This window comes from Humulus lupulus, chromosome 9, assembly GCF_963169125.1.
Source record: "Humulus lupulus chromosome 9, drHumLupu1.1, whole genome shotgun sequence".
Classification (NCBI taxonomy): domain Eukaryota; kingdom Viridiplantae; phylum Streptophyta; class Magnoliopsida; order Rosales; family Cannabaceae; genus Humulus; species Humulus lupulus.
The window spans coordinates 161,375,364-161,390,579 of NC_084801.1; the positions used below are offsets into that span (position 1 = coordinate 161,375,364).

Consider the following 15,216-nt stretch of genomic DNA (forward strand, 5'->3'; position numbering starts at 1 on the left):
TCATCCAAGACTTTAGTGAGCATTGAATTTTCCTCATTAGTAATGAGTTTTGTAAAAAAGAGCTTCTAGATTAGATGGAATAACTGGGTTACTTGAGGCAAATAGACTTGCAAAATAATCATTGAAAATTTGGCCCATTTCCCTCTAACTTTCCTTTAGTTTCTCATTCGGATCCCTCACAACCCATATATGATTTCTTCTTCTGCTAATAACGGTTGATGCATGGAAGATTTTGAATTCCTATCTTCCTTATGTAGCCATAGTTCTTTGGACCTTTGTTTCCACATGCTTTCCTTTCTCTTCCACATCTATGTTATTTCCTTCTGAGTGTCTTCTTTGTCATTTGTTTTCCCTTCTACTTCATCTTGTTGTTCTAGCCAGTATAGCCTTTGTTCCAACACCTTTAATCTCTCTTCACAACAACCAAACATTTTCCTATTCCACACTTGGAGTCCTTTTTTTTTTTTTTATAATTTCTAGCTTGTCATGCACCTGCCATTTTTTATCTCCCTGATTCATGGAAGACCAAGCCGTTTTGACAACTTCAGTACACGATTCTTCTCTTAGCCAACCTTCAAAGAACCTAAAAGGGCAATATCCCTTTGACTTATTTAGGATGGTGTCAAACAGAATTGGGCCATGGTCAAATATCATAATAGGAAAGTTTTGATACTCTTCCTTTCAAAAACTCCATTATCCATTCAGTAGCCACTATCACCCTATCCAGCCTCTCCCTGATTAGCCCTCCTGAGAATCGTTTATTCTGCCAGGTATACTTACCACCCTTGTAAGCGAGATCCACACCTCCTGTTCTTGCAAAACAAAAATGCCTCAGAATCTCTGTATCTCTCTGAGTAACTCGTTTTCCACCCATTTTTCCCCTGGCATTCCCAATAACGTTTATGTCACCTACCACTGCCCAAGGCATATTTCATCTCAAGAACCTACTTATGAGGCTCTCCTAGAATCTACATTTTTAATCTTCATATGGAACTCCATATGTAGCAAAAAGAGTCCACATCTTGTTAGCCTTCATTTCAATAACCAAGGCTTCTATAACTGACCTTGACACCTCTATAGGAGTTAGTTGGACTTCTTCATTCCAAAGAAAACAGAACCCACCTGTCGTGCCATTAGATTCAATGAAGGTACTACCACTGAATCCCAATGTCATAAAAAATCTCTGCATTGAATTGTAGTTTCCATTAGAAAGACACAATCAGGTTTGTGTCTTTTCACTCAAGATTTCAAAGCTTGGGCTGTTGGGTCTCTCGTAAGACCACGAAAATTCTAAGACAGTAGTCTCATTGGGGAGGAGGGGGCTTGATAAGGGTCGCCTCCTCGCTCATTTGAAAATTTTGATCCAAAACAATTTGTACCTTAGTGAGTTGATTGTTATCCTTTCCATAACTCTCATTTTGCTCGTTTTGGGAGTACTTTTTGGTGTCTCCCTATGCCTTTTAACTCTCTTCCCCCTCTTCGTTGTGGATGATTCGCTCTCCCCACTTCCTATTTTGAATGGCGTCTCCTTCTCAGGTGGTTCAAATGTGGGAATAGTAATTTGGTTGCCGAAGGCTACCTCCTCTGTTTCAGTGCTTGGTTGGATATCTGGTTTGATACATAAGTCTACTTTACTCTTTCTTGGGTCGGTTGTGCCTTGGATCATTTCTGTCAAGTCTGGTGGGTCATGGAAGATAGTTGGTTCGGCTTCAAATTTATCAATCTGAACTAGGCCCATGAATTTCTTGGTAAGTTAAATTGATTGTGGGCCTAGGGTCCAGGGTAGGCCTGTTGTTTCAGGATAATGGTGTGGGGTTCTTGATTTACAAAGTTGGACATGAGGAATTTCCAACTTTTGGTCAGTAGTTAGGCCCACATCAGCCAAAAAACTCTTTATTATCCCAGTGTTCATGGGGTTTGAAGGTGGCCTGGTTAAGGACCTATGTGTATTTGCAGGCCTAGTATTGGGGTTTTTGTTTCCCAAATTAGAGCCTACAAACTGAGATTCCTTGCTGCTCGTAGCATGTCCCTTACGCTTCTTCCCTCTTGATCCGCCAATCACTGATTCAACATTTCAATTGTTGTAGGGTCTCTCCAGTCCTCGGGAAACACTAGCTTCGGCGACTAGTTTCCCATTGTAGGCATCATGAGTTTATTGCCTTTCTCCACCTTTGACAACATCATTACTCTAGTATCAAAACAACTAGTGATTGGAACACCCGTCTTTAACCAGGCTCCGTATGGTTGAACAACATTTCCTTCTAGAGGATAGGCAAAGGCCTTAGGTCTCATGTAGTGAGAGGCCGAGTGGAATAGATATCCACAATTGTAGCATAAGGTTGGTAATTTTTTATACTTAAACTGGATCCATTCATTCCTTTGTTTCCTCATGCTTATGAAGAAACCCGCAGGAATCTAGTACGTTATACTAAGGAGAACTTTGAATTTCAAGTGCCCTCTTCTAACTATTTCTTTCCTGTCCACCAAATTGAAGTCGGTATATTCTCCAACCTTCTTGAACTCAGAGCAAAGCTTTATCCATGTTCATCTTGTGCCAATTACCATACTCAGGCCATTCCCTTATATTCAGGAGTTGGCCATTGATAAGCCATGGCCTCCTTTTAAGTACTATTGCATTGTCCTCTTCTTAAAAAAATATATAGCCCATAGGCCCGGTTCTATGGTTTTCATCTTGCACCTCCCTTTTGAATCCCACACTTTGGGTAGAATATGTTTCAAAATGGTCTTTGTTATGCCTCTTCTTCCAAAAGCCTTTGCCAAAATTGTTGTTTTTGTCACTTCATCAGTGAGCTCAACATCCTCTTCTAATTCAAGAGATAGCTCATCTATGAACTTTTGCTAAGGAGCTCTATTTCATTTTGATCTTGGGCCACATTCTGATGTACCTCCTCTGCTCTTGTCTCTTCGTACTCCAACCAGAAGGAGCCAGAGTAACCACTAATCAGACTACGAGACTAGAGAACCCACAACAAAAAGAAAAGGCACTAATCCTCAGTGGGTCGCAAAACACAAAACTCCACTCAACAAAGGGAAAAACTAACACCCCACCAATGGAACAGTAACTGAAACGAATTAAAAAACACATATTCAACTTCTCCAAAGACCTTAAATGTGAAGTAACTCCTTAACTTCAGTTAAAACAACCTAATCGATAATGATTGACAAATGTCATGTTGGATAACCAACTTCTCACCATCGGAGAAAAACCCTACTCACCCATGGTAGTTGGTATTGACAACTTTGTTAACCCACTCAAGTTAAATGACATTTTTTTATTAATTTATGAAGACAATTTTCTTGAGTAAATTTCTGGAGACAATTGTATCATTGGATTAGTTGTGAATGCTTAAAAAGTATTGCTAATTTTTCTTACAGGACACTTCATTAAATATCTATTTTCACCAAAATCCATAGGTTTTAGGTTGAAGCTGGTCAAAGGTTTATGATTACCAATTAATACTCTCTCTCTCTTTAAGCAAACCAAGTTACAAAACCTATCTATTTATATTTTTCAATAAAAAATTATAATTATGAGCGTTTCCAAACTATCTTGATTTTATTAAATGTCTTTTTCAGCAAATTTTATTCCATTTTAATCTTGATATAAAATGAAAAGGCAGACATGGGGTTTTTTTTTTTTTTTTTGGTATAGGGGAAAGGCATGCCTCTTTACTTGAACACCCTAAGAAAACACCTATTAAGTAATAACTTTCCCCATGCCTCTTTACTTGAACCCCCTAAGAAAACACCTATTAAGTAATAACTTTCCCCATGCCTCTTTACTTCAACACCCTAAGAAAACACCTATTAAGTAATAACTTTCCCCATGCCTCTTTACTTGAACCCCCTAAGAAAACACCTATTAAGTAATAACTTTCCCCATGCCTCTTTACTTCAACACCCTAAGAAAACACCTATTAAGTAATAACTTTCCCCAGGCCTCTTTACTTCAACACCCTAAGAAAACACCTATTAAGTAATAACCCATTGGCATATTATAAAATTTTGTACTAAAAAATTATGTACAATATTAAGTTAATTTGAACCTTTGTTAGCTTAAAGTCAATTAATCTTTTTTGGTGAAGGCTGCATCTACAACTTGGTACAGCCCACTTTCGATTTGAGCTACATTTCATAATAATTTATTTGAGTGTTGATTTTTATTTTTATATGTATAATAAATTATTTCTTTAAACAATTAATTGTTTTCCTTAACAAATAGCAACATTACCATTTCAATTAAAGTTACAAAGTTTATATTTTATTTGATGGAATCAACTAAAGAAAATCACACTTGGTATAATTTGCTACTAAAATTGAAATTGTGTATAAAAAAATATACAATTATAATTATGTCATCAAAACGTTTTTGTTTAAAAAAATTTGTCACGCGAAAAAAGATAATTTAATTGTGTATCAACAAAAAATTTCATTATATATATAAAAAAATTATAACAAAAACTATATTAATGTAATTTGTAGTTAAAAATTACATTTGAATTATGACATAAGTGATATTTAAAAAAAAAAATTATACTGTGACCAAAAAAATTCACTAAATAGTGTCTTCAGTTCTAAATTTAGTGTTATTGAGGCATAAAATTGAATTAATAATCTTCATTATATCTCTAAAAAAATATTCATTCCGTCTAATTTGCCGTTGTCACAAACTTAATACGATTAATAACTATATTAAACATGTTTTTCTAAAAAAATAAAAATAAAAAATATGAGTTGAATGAAAAAAATTAAGCAAACTTTCCAAGTCGTAGAAATCCAAAAAGAAGGCAACAAGAGAGATTCTCGACAAATATATATATGATAATTCAGTGCAGAGGTTTTAGACAAAGTAACGACACTAGTGTTATTTTATTATATTGACAATATAAGCTATACTAAAATCTAACTACATACTTCTCATTCTTATCAACTACTACTATTTTTTCTCCATTTCTCATATTGGAATAAGATAAGAAGATCCGCCATTGATGCTCCTCAAGCTTGGCTTGTTACAAGTCCCAAGTAATTATAACACTACATCTAAAATAATCTCTGAATTATATAATATTAAGAACACAAAACTCTGATGTTGAATATGATGAATGAACCTCTTATTCAACATCAGCAACCTTCAACTTCTCTTAATGGCTCTTTCCCTCCAACTCTTATCACATACCTATATGTTGCCCATTTCTTGGCCAGATGGGGTGCCAGGTTTGTCTTCTTTTTATATACATATATATATATATATAGGTGCCAGGTTTGTCTTCTTTATATATATATATATATATATATATATATATGTGTGTGTGTGTTCATATAGGTTGAATCATAATAATTTTGATATAATCCGAGGTTCAAAAAAATGTTTCAGGATGTGGGAATTTTCAGTTGGGTTGTACATGATCAAGCTTTGGCCAGATTCTTTACTGTTTGCTGCTATTTATGGTGTCTTGGAATCTGCCTCTACTGCAATTTTTGGCCCCATTGTTGGAAATTGGGTTGATAGTTTGACCTATGTAAAGGTATATAACAATCAATCTTTTAGCTTTTTTATTTATGGTGTCTTGGAATCTGCCTCTACTTGCTATTCTTGACATTTTTCAAGTACTTGCATACTTTCCAAATCTAAAACAGTATAATCAACTAGAGAAAAACCTAGCTTTTTTTAGAATAGACCACTATACATAGGGTTATATTATTGGTTTGTGGTGGAGATTGAAATATTTGACTGATTAATTATAATTGGCAGGTTCTCCAACTTTGGTTGGTATCACAAAATCTCTCTTTCATAGTTGCTGGAGGCACTATGATAGTATTATTGGTCAACTCAGCCTTGAAGGTGACACAGTTCAGTGCTTTCATTCTGTTTGTGATATTGACAAATATCTCTGGAGCTGTTGGCGTGCTCTCCACTCTTGCTGGTACAATCCTAATCGAAAGAGAATGGTAATCGAAACAAAATAGAATTATCTATCTATCTATCTGTCTATCTATCTATCTATATATATATATATGTTCTAGTTGAAATGATCATCGATTCATAAGCAATTCTCTATATTTTCAGTTGTCATTGACATAAAAGTCAAGGGTTTGACCATAATATAATAGAACATGTGTTCAGAAACAGTTATATGGTATAATGTTGTTTTAGTTGACATGATTCTAATAATGTTTAAAACAGTATTAGGCATGTCAATTCTAATAATATCAAATCAATTACAAGAACTTAATTGTTGAGAAAAACAAAATCTCAAAACCATCAAGAACCAAACTAACACACAAACACAAGCAACAACCAAACACACAATATACTTGGTTAGTTGGTTCAGATCATAAACAATCCTACATCCAAAGCAGAGATGAAACTCTAGTCAAATCCACTAGAAACAATCAAGAGACTACACTCTCAAACCTCTCTAATTCGCCTAAACCCCAATGTACTAGATCACCCTCAAACCAGAAAATGAATCTCACACAAAGTCACTTTTTCACTCAAGCAAAATACAAGAGTTGTAGAAGGAATTTCTTAAATCTTTCTCAAAGTTTTTTGAACTGTAAATATGCTATAATGATTCTAAAATAACGAACTTGTATTTATAAGAGCCCCAACCAATACGACCATTTAAACTAAAACTGGCAAAACTGATCTGGGCTGCATAGCTTGACCAGACCTTCCACACCGGTCGACCGAACATGTATAGACCTGAATTGTTGAGCCACCTTCACGATTGAATCAGAATGGTGGTGATGTAAGAAATAGTATCAAAACAGAGCAAATATTTTGATCATGCAAGAAAAAGTCTTTTAAGGTATTAAATCAAGGATTTGAAACCATGACATAATGAATCGCTTGTCTTGGAAAGACACCAAACTATACAATAGTATTGTACAAGAACATCATAACCTTAAAAATCATTACATGTAAGTTCTATTAACTCTATGAGGTGTTTTACATATCAGGGTGGTGGTAATATCAGAAGGGCATTCATCACCACAACATCTGACAAAGATGAACTCGGTCATTAGGCGAATCGATCTCACTTGCAAGCTATGTGCTCCTGTGGTTACTGGCTTCATAATCAGCTTTGTGTCACTAAAAGCTTCAGCACTGAGTTTGGCTCTATGGAATACCATGTCAGTTTGGGTGGAATATTGGCTTTTCATCTCTGTCTACAAAGGCATTCCAGCTTTGCAGGAAAACAACCATAGGAGGGCCTCAAAATCAGTTTCTGATGAAGAGCAAAAGAGAAAGACCAAATTGGTTTCCAGTGCTTCTTATTTTGAAGCATGGAGAGTTTATTGGCAGCAGGACACTGTACTCCCTGGAATAGCTCTGGCTTTGTTATTCTTCACAGTCCTCAGGTGAAACTTATAATAAATCACATTATGACTATTCATTATAATGCATTTTTGTTATTCCAATAGCTTAGTCTTTTTATTTTATTTTATTTACTATGTATGTAGTTTTGGAACACTAATGACAGCAGCCTTAGAGTGGGAAGGAATTGCAGCGTTTGAGATTGGAATAGGTCGTGGAGTAAGTGCTCTAATTGGAATTGGTGCAACAATTGTGTACCCATTCCTGCAATCTCATCTTTCAACACTCAGAACAGGCCTTTGGTCTATTTGGTCTCAGGTACTAAATTATTACTTACTCGTTACTAGAGTATTCAACTTTTTTTTTCCTTCTTAATATTATAATTTATTAAACACAACAGTTTCATGCTTGAACTGATTTTCCCCGTTGAAGCTGATTGTACAGATCTACCAAAATAGAATGAGGAATTGGCAGGGCCTTCCCTCGTTCCTATCCCCGCTAACCATTTTAATCATCCTTTTTGTATATTCCTTGTCGAGGGAGGAGCGGAATCCCCCATATATTTTTTTATTAAAAAAATTAATTTTAAATATAAATAATGTGAATTACATAAATATTAAGATATTAGATAATATATATAATTCAAAATATTAAATATTATAATTAATAAAATTTAAAATATTTAAGAAGTTACTAATATACTACTAAAAATTATTAAGAAAGATACAAAATAAATAAAAATTTTAAAAATCCTGATGGAGCTAGGAATACCATCTTCGCTCCAGCCTCGTTTAACATTTAGGAACATAAAATTATTTTTATTCCTGTTACGTTCCCCATTTAGATGGAAAATTAACATCATATTAGTGGCGGGTCCCTGCTAGGCCCCATCGATATGTGCATTCGTAATCTTAGCCTAGTCTCAAGTCCGACCCTAGGCACAGGCGGGACTGGCCTGTGCTTAGGGGCTTATAAATTTGTTAAAAATAACAAATTTTGTTAGGAGCCTCTACGACTTAGGTTTGGCCTGGCCCTGCCTAGTCTAGCACTTTAACAAGTTGTTAAGGCATAGCAGCCATCGTTACATATATAGGTTGGCCAAACAAAAATAGAGTAGAGTAGGTGACTTTGCATCCCTGTAATACTAGTCTACTAGTCTTCAATAAATAAAGTTGTCCATTACTACTAGAAGTCTAGAACTATCATTTCGAAGCAGTACTGGAACTACATTGTCTAAAGAGGTGGTTATGCCCCCCAAAAATTAGATTTATGTGTATGTATCTACAAGACAATTCTGTTACAGGAGCTTCACTTTAAGCCCTACTGGTGGCGCTCTCAGTGTTCTCAACTTGTGAACAGTTTTCGGCGCGAATTTTTTTATGACCGTGTATATTATAGCTATTTAGAGCATCATACAAATTTTCAGAAAATTTCGAATATTTTACAGTACCGAAAACTAAGTTCAAACATGTTGCAAGCATGACTAATTTTTTTTATGTGCGTGAAAAATATCATGCTTGAACCTAGTTTCCTAGTTTTTGGTACTGTAAACTATTTGAAATTTTTTGAAAATTTGCAGGATGCTCTAAACAAGTACAATATACATAGTCATAAAAAAAATCGCGCCGAAAACTGTTCACGGGTCGAAAACACTGAAAAGTCCTACCAATATGACTTAAAGTGAAACCCGTATATGTGAATTGTGCTATATATATTTATATAATACTGAACTTTAGTTAATTAGCTGCCGGTGTATTAGTCCTGCTGTGTATTCAATTCATTTTGGCTCCAAAACCCATAAGCTTAGTTTATTTATTTATTTATATATATATATATTTATGTAAATGCTTGATAAATTTTAACGTAGGGTTGACTGAAATCTACTTTTGATATAGTCACTCAATATTTGGCCCCCTACAACCTTATGCTAGTTCCGCCCTGTTTCGAAGAGGCTTATTTTTAGGTTTGATTGGAGGGTAATCTATATATGTATTGTGGTGTTGGATGTAGTGGATCTGCCTTCTACTTTGTGTGGGTTCAATATGGGTTGGTAACAATATTTCATCATCGTATATGCTCATGGGAGGAGTGGCACTCTCACGACTTGGTTTGTGGTCTTTCGACTTATCTGTCATCCAACAAATGCAGGTTAAGTCCTTATCTCAACACTCGAATCTACTACCATATATATAGCATTCTATGTAATCGTATATGAGAAAAATTAATTATTATTTTATGTTTCTACACTCTCTCAAAAGAAAAGAGCAAATGTTTTCCCAAAATTTCTACCCTTAAGAAAAGCTATCTTGTAGTTTTTTGCTCTGCTTTTTTTAAGTCCCACTAAAGTAACACTTACATAATGTTTATTTACCAAGCAATGCCAACTTTTTACACCAAAGTAAAAGTTGTATTTCAGCCATAGAATATAATCATTAGTGTCTCCAAACTTCTGAAATTTTGTTCCCCATCAACCTTGAATAACCCCACTTAATCTATAATTTTAAAAGAAAAAGAATAATTTTGCTCAACAGGATCAAGTCCCTGAATCGGATCGTTGTGTGGTAGGAGGAGTTCAGAATTCTCTTCAGTCAAGTATGGATTTGATGGGTTATGTAATGGGAATACTCATCTCCAATCCACAGGTGAACTTCATTTTATATTATCTCACACAATCTTTTTTATTCAACATTTTGGGCTAAATGAACTTCATTTTCAAGAGTAGTAGTCTAAACACATAAACAATATCACTTAATTTAGAGTCTATATGTGGCTGATTTTTTTTTCTTTCTCTTTTCATGTATGGGTGTCCCTTATAACTAATTTCATTTATAATATAAATATATAAGATAAGATTACGGTCCAGTCACTTTTTTTTTGGTTGTATCGGAACAGCCACTGTGTTACTTTCTACACTTTGATAAAAAAAAATTATAATTTTTTTATATAACAGTTTATATTGTAGTCATTTAAGACATTTTGCAAATTTTCAAGAAATTCCGAATAATTTACAGTGCTGAAAATAAGGTTCAAACTGTTGAATTTTACACGGGTATAAAAAAAATAAGCACGTGTGCGACAAGCTGTTTGAACATTGTTTTCAGCACTGTAAATTATTCTAAATTTCTTGAAAAATTGCAGGATGTCTTAAATGACTACAATATATGTCGTCATATAAAAAAAATTAAAAAAAAAATTATCGAAGTATAGAATACATCTACTAACTGCACCAATGCAGCCAAAAAAGTGACTGCACCAATAGTTTCTCCCTAAATATATATAGATATAGCTTGGTTCAAAACTTTGTATTAATATGATTATGTATTTTGAAATTTAATTGGACAGGATTTCTGGAAATTGACACTGATATCCTTTGTTGTGGTAACATTGGCTGCATTACTCTACACTTTTCACCTTTACAGGATCAGAAAACACCTCTTTCACTGGGAGAAGCTTATTTTGTTTGTTAAATTGTTGACATTTTCATCTGAAAATACACAACTTTGTTGATATACATTATTACTTGTAATAATTCTATGTATATCCAATGACTATCATTAAATCTAGGCCTTTTACTCCTTTCAAATTTAGGCTTGTTTTTTTATTTATATTAATTGTAGCTACATAACACCATCATACTCTACAAATAAGGTGTGATTGCTGTCTTTCATTAGTGTGAGACTCTAAATCAATCATCCTTAAATAACAACCAATCATAAGTCTACATTTATTCAAGTTTAAATGAATTATTTATTTGAGCAAGATCTTAAATACCTAAAGTTCAAATTCTCATTTTACCAACTCTCTGTTTTAGGCAGTTTAAACTTTCAGCTCATAGGTTGTTGATGTATTGTATTGTTTTATAGTTTTAGTTTGTTTCTCTCGCGAAAATGAAGTATGATAAGGAACTGTATTAGATCATTTTTATTAGAATTATTATATAGACTAATATGATCACAATCATTAATTAGAGTGTCTACTAATTGTTAATAACCATAATGGGATGGTTAACACTTACTAATTACATTTGAGGCACATGGTAGTACACTAATGACTATAGGTTGACACATTAAATCATAGTCTACAATCTCTAACAATATGAGCCTAATAGGCCCAATATATCCCTTAGGGTAGAAATACACAAGATATACATATAGCTCATATGTGTAATAAGATATGAGGGAACAATATCCCGAGGTATTTGGTAAGTAAAATTTCTAGGACTAAATTTCTTTAAAGGGGGAAGATTGTAATAACCAAAGTTATTATTTTCTTATAAGCTCCTTAATGTTAGTTTTTATTATTTTATAGTTTAACTTGAGTGGTGGAATTAGAAAGATTGCTTTAGAATATTCTATTTTTAAGATATGATTTTATGACTTAGTAAATAATTATAATTTAGGTAATTATAATTATTATGGTAGCATTTATGAAAGTTTAAATTAATTTTTAGCATATGATAAAGTTAAAAAGTGTATAGGTGTAGGTGTGGGAGAGTTTTTGGAGAGATAGTGGAGACTTTGACTACTTATGGTTGTATGTGAGTGTGTGTGGCAACAAGTGAGCGTTTGTAACGCTTGGAATGGGTAAAAACTAGTGTTGGCCGAAACCTTAGAGTGAGAGGGAGTTTTTAATTTTGAAAAATAATTGAATGGAGGTTGAGAAATTTTAAGGAAATGAGTTGAGTTGGAAGCCTATAAATAGAGCATTTCCCCTCACCATTTTTCACACTCAAACAAAAGCCTTCAAGTGCTCTTAATTTTGAAATCACTATCTCTCAAATATTCATATTTTTGCTCCATAAAACACTATATTGTCAAAACCATTGTAGCATTTATAGTGGTTGAAATTATTTTCTTCTATTTTTTCTATAAAGCCTCAAACACCATTGCCACTATACAATCCTACATAGTCGAAACACACTAAGCCTTCCAATCCTTGTTATAGTCGAAATACCCTAAAATCAAACTCTAAATATTGTTGTTAAGGTTAGACATTGTTGTGGGGGGCTCGGGATTTTGGAGGTTTTGAGATTTCTTTTTAGGGTGAAGGTTTGGGCGAAATTCACTAGCAAGCAATCTCTATTTTCTTCTCTTTTACCACACTCAAGGTAAGGAAAATTAAATATATTTAGATTATGAATTTAAGTGATTGCATGACCCCTAACATTTCAGGTACAAGGAGATAAGTGTGGTTGGACCTAAGTGATGCTCATAATTGTATGACAGACCTAAGTGATGTCCGGTAGGCTCGGATGCCAAAAACTGTATGACGGACCTAAGTGATGTCCGGGACTTGATTTTCACCCTTTTATAAGTACTTATTCTTTCTCTTGCCTGACTTGTTATTTAACTTATATGAATATGACAAATAGTGTATGATTATGACCTATAATATTTTATAACTTTATATGAATTAGTTATCTTGATAGAATAGTGTTATTATGAAATCTTGTATGAATTTATGATGATATGCATTGTATAATATGTATGATTATATGATTGCTCTGTATGCATTTTCCTTACTGGGCTTAGAGGCTCACTCCTTATAATATAATTGTAGAGATCAAGAAAATTAAGGGTAGAATGGTCGATGGCGAGTGAGACTTGAATAGCTGTGGTGGTGTATTCGTGAAGACCATGTAGCTGTTAGAAATATCTAGGGCCTATAATTTTGTCTATGATGCATTTTTCTTTAAGCATTTTATTTTCTTTATTTGAATGTTGCTATATTTAATTTTGTTAAAAACCATATTTTTTATTTTAAAACTAGGATCCCTCTGCTTTATATTATTTTTAAGTAAAAGAGCAACATTTATATTTTATGATCCAACGTTGTTTCTCGGCATTATTATTATAAGAAGTTAGGGCGTTACAAGATATCATATGGATGAATCCATTCATGATAGTATTCCTAAGTCTGAAAATGCATAGGATTTTATTGCCGCCATTAAGGAAAAGTACAAGAAATTCTCAAAGAATGAGAAGAATGAGCACTTCAACATGCTCCATCACACCATTTATGATGGTTTAAGTGACATCAGGGCTCACATTGACAAGCTCACGGGCTATTATCATAAATTTAAGGTCATGTGTATGGACCTTGGTGAGGATTACATGGTAAGGTTGGTGATGGAGACTATTCTATCTCATTTCGATGCGATCAGATCAGGCTACAATGCTTAGAAAGAGCAATGGACTGTTGGGGAGATGTCTGCTAGTCTTGCCAAGGAAGAGGAGGGCATGAGAAAAGGAAGGGCAAGAAGCATCTCCATGGTGACAAATCCTAACAATCCAAACAATCCTCACAAGAGAAAGTTCACTCCCAATAACTCTAGTGATCAAAATCCTCCTAAGAAGAAAGCATTTAGTCCTAAAAGGAATGGACATTCAGGCTCATCCTCTACTAGTCATAAGAATGAGCTTTTCAAAGGGAAGTGTAACTTTTGCCAGATCTTTGGGCACAAGAAAGTTGATTGTCGAAAGCTCAAAGCTCACATAGAGAAGAAAGGTAATTGTGTTGTGATGGATTGTTTAGAGTCCAATATTATTGATGTGCCCTCAAATACTTGGTGGTTAAATACTGGAGCCACAATTCATGTTACAAATTTCTTGCATGCAGTGACAAGTTGAAGAAGACCGAGTAGTCTAGAGCAACATGTGTACATGGGAGATGATACAAAAGTCCAAGTTGAATTTTCGGGGACAACCACATTACAGTTGAATACATGAAACTTTTTTGAGTTACATGATGTTGCTTACATACCCTCTATTAGGAGGAATTTAATTTTTGTAACTATTTTGGATAGAATAGGCTATAGTCTTCATTTTAGAACTGGAAAACTTACTTTGTATCGTGACTCTCTTTTGGTTGGAAACAGAACTTTATGTGGAAATTTATATAAACTTGTGTTTGCATGATATTGCTCCTGTTGCTTCTACTTCTTCTCTTAATATCGCTGTTGGTTCTAAAGGTGCAATATTATATTTGAAATCTTCTATGTTGTGGCACAAACATTTAGGTCATATCTCTAGAGACAGAATGGAAAGGTTGATCAAAGATGGGGTACTTTAAGATCTGGATTTTTCAAATTTCATTACCTGTGTTGATTGCACTAAAGGAATGTTAACTGCCAAGGTTAGAAAGAGCAAAACAGAAGGTGCACAAGATTGTTGGAGTTGATTCACACTGATATATGTGGACCATTTATTCCACATGCCATGGGTGGTTATAAATATTGCATCACCTTTATTGATGACTTTTCCCAGTATGGTCATGTAGAGCTCATTCATGAAAAATATGAATCTTTGGATGCGTTTAAGATTTTTAAGACGAATGTTGAGCTTCAAAAGGAGAAGAAGATCAAGGCAGTTAATTCTGATAGAAGTGGAGAGTATTATGGGAGTTATGATGAAAATTGAAGGAACCTTGGGCCTTTCGCTAGGTACTTACAGGAATGTGGCATTGATGCAAGATATAAAATTCAAGGAACACCCCAATAGAATGGAATCGTTGAAAGGAGAAATCACACTCTTCTTGACAAGGTGCGATGTATATTGATCCATTCTAGCTTGCCAGAGTTTTTATGGGGTGAAGCATTAAAGACTACAACTTATATCTTGAATAAAGTACCCAACAAGTCTATCCGAAAGAAGCCTTATGAGCTACGGTCAAGTAAGAAACCAAGCTTGCCTCATTTTTATGTTTGGGGTTGCAAAGCAGAAGTGAAGCCCTATAATCCAAAATTCAATAAACTTGATCCGAAAACCATTAGTGGTTATTTTATAGGGTACACCATTAGATCAAAGGGTTCTAGAATTTATTGCCCATCTCACACCACCAGAGCTATAAAATCAGATAGAGCTATCTATTTTGAA

At 34.2% G+C, this 15,216-nt stretch overlaps 2 protein-coding genes across 2 annotated transcripts; both read left to right on the top strand.

Annotated features, from left to right (window-relative positions):
- Nucleotides 1-4,659: 4,659 nt before the first annotated feature.
- Nucleotides 4,660-10,905, top strand: LOC133800850 (solute carrier family 40 member 1-like). The gene is made up of 8 exons (XM_062238934.1): nt 4,660-5,235; nt 5,396-5,546; nt 5,774-5,970; nt 6,985-7,386; nt 7,489-7,660; nt 9,353-9,490; nt 9,874-9,984; nt 10,685-10,905. Exons 1-8 carry the CDS (start codon nt 5,108-5,110, stop codon nt 10,847-10,849), a joined length of 1,464 nt encoding a protein of 487 aa, XP_062094918.1. The 5' UTR covers nt 4,660-5,107; the 3' UTR covers nt 10,850-10,905.
- A 1,655-nt stretch (nt 10,906-12,560) lies between these two features.
- Nucleotides 12,561-14,259, top strand: LOC133800849 (uncharacterized). The gene is made up of 2 exons (XM_062238933.1): nt 12,561-13,849; nt 13,961-14,259. The coding sequence occupies exons 1-2, from the start codon at nt 13,549-13,551 to the stop codon at nt 13,969-13,971; spliced, it is 312 nt and encodes a 103-aa protein (XP_062094917.1). The 5' UTR covers nt 12,561-13,548; the 3' UTR covers nt 13,972-14,259.
- The last annotated feature ends 957 nt before the right edge of the window (nt 14,260-15,216 follow it).

What these genes read in the sequence shown, in the direction of transcription:
- LOC133800849 (XM_062238933.1), top strand. Translation starts at nt 13,549, where the DNA reads ATGTCTGCTAGTCTTGCCAAGGAAGAGGAGGGCATGAGAAAAGGAAGG.
- LOC133800850 (XM_062238934.1), top strand. Translation starts at nt 5,108, where the DNA reads ATGTTGAATATGATGAATGAACCTCTTATTCAACATCAGCAACCTTCA. An exon ending in ATCCTAATCGAAAGAGAATG is followed by an intron (nt 5,971 to 6,984) that starts GTAATCGAAACA and finishes TTTACATATCAG; the next exon opens with GGTGGTGGTAATATCAGAAG. An exon ending in TTATTCTTCACAGTCCTCAG is followed by an intron (nt 7,387 to 7,488) that starts GTGAAACTTATA and finishes CTATGTATGTAG; the next exon opens with TTTTGGAACACTAATGACAG.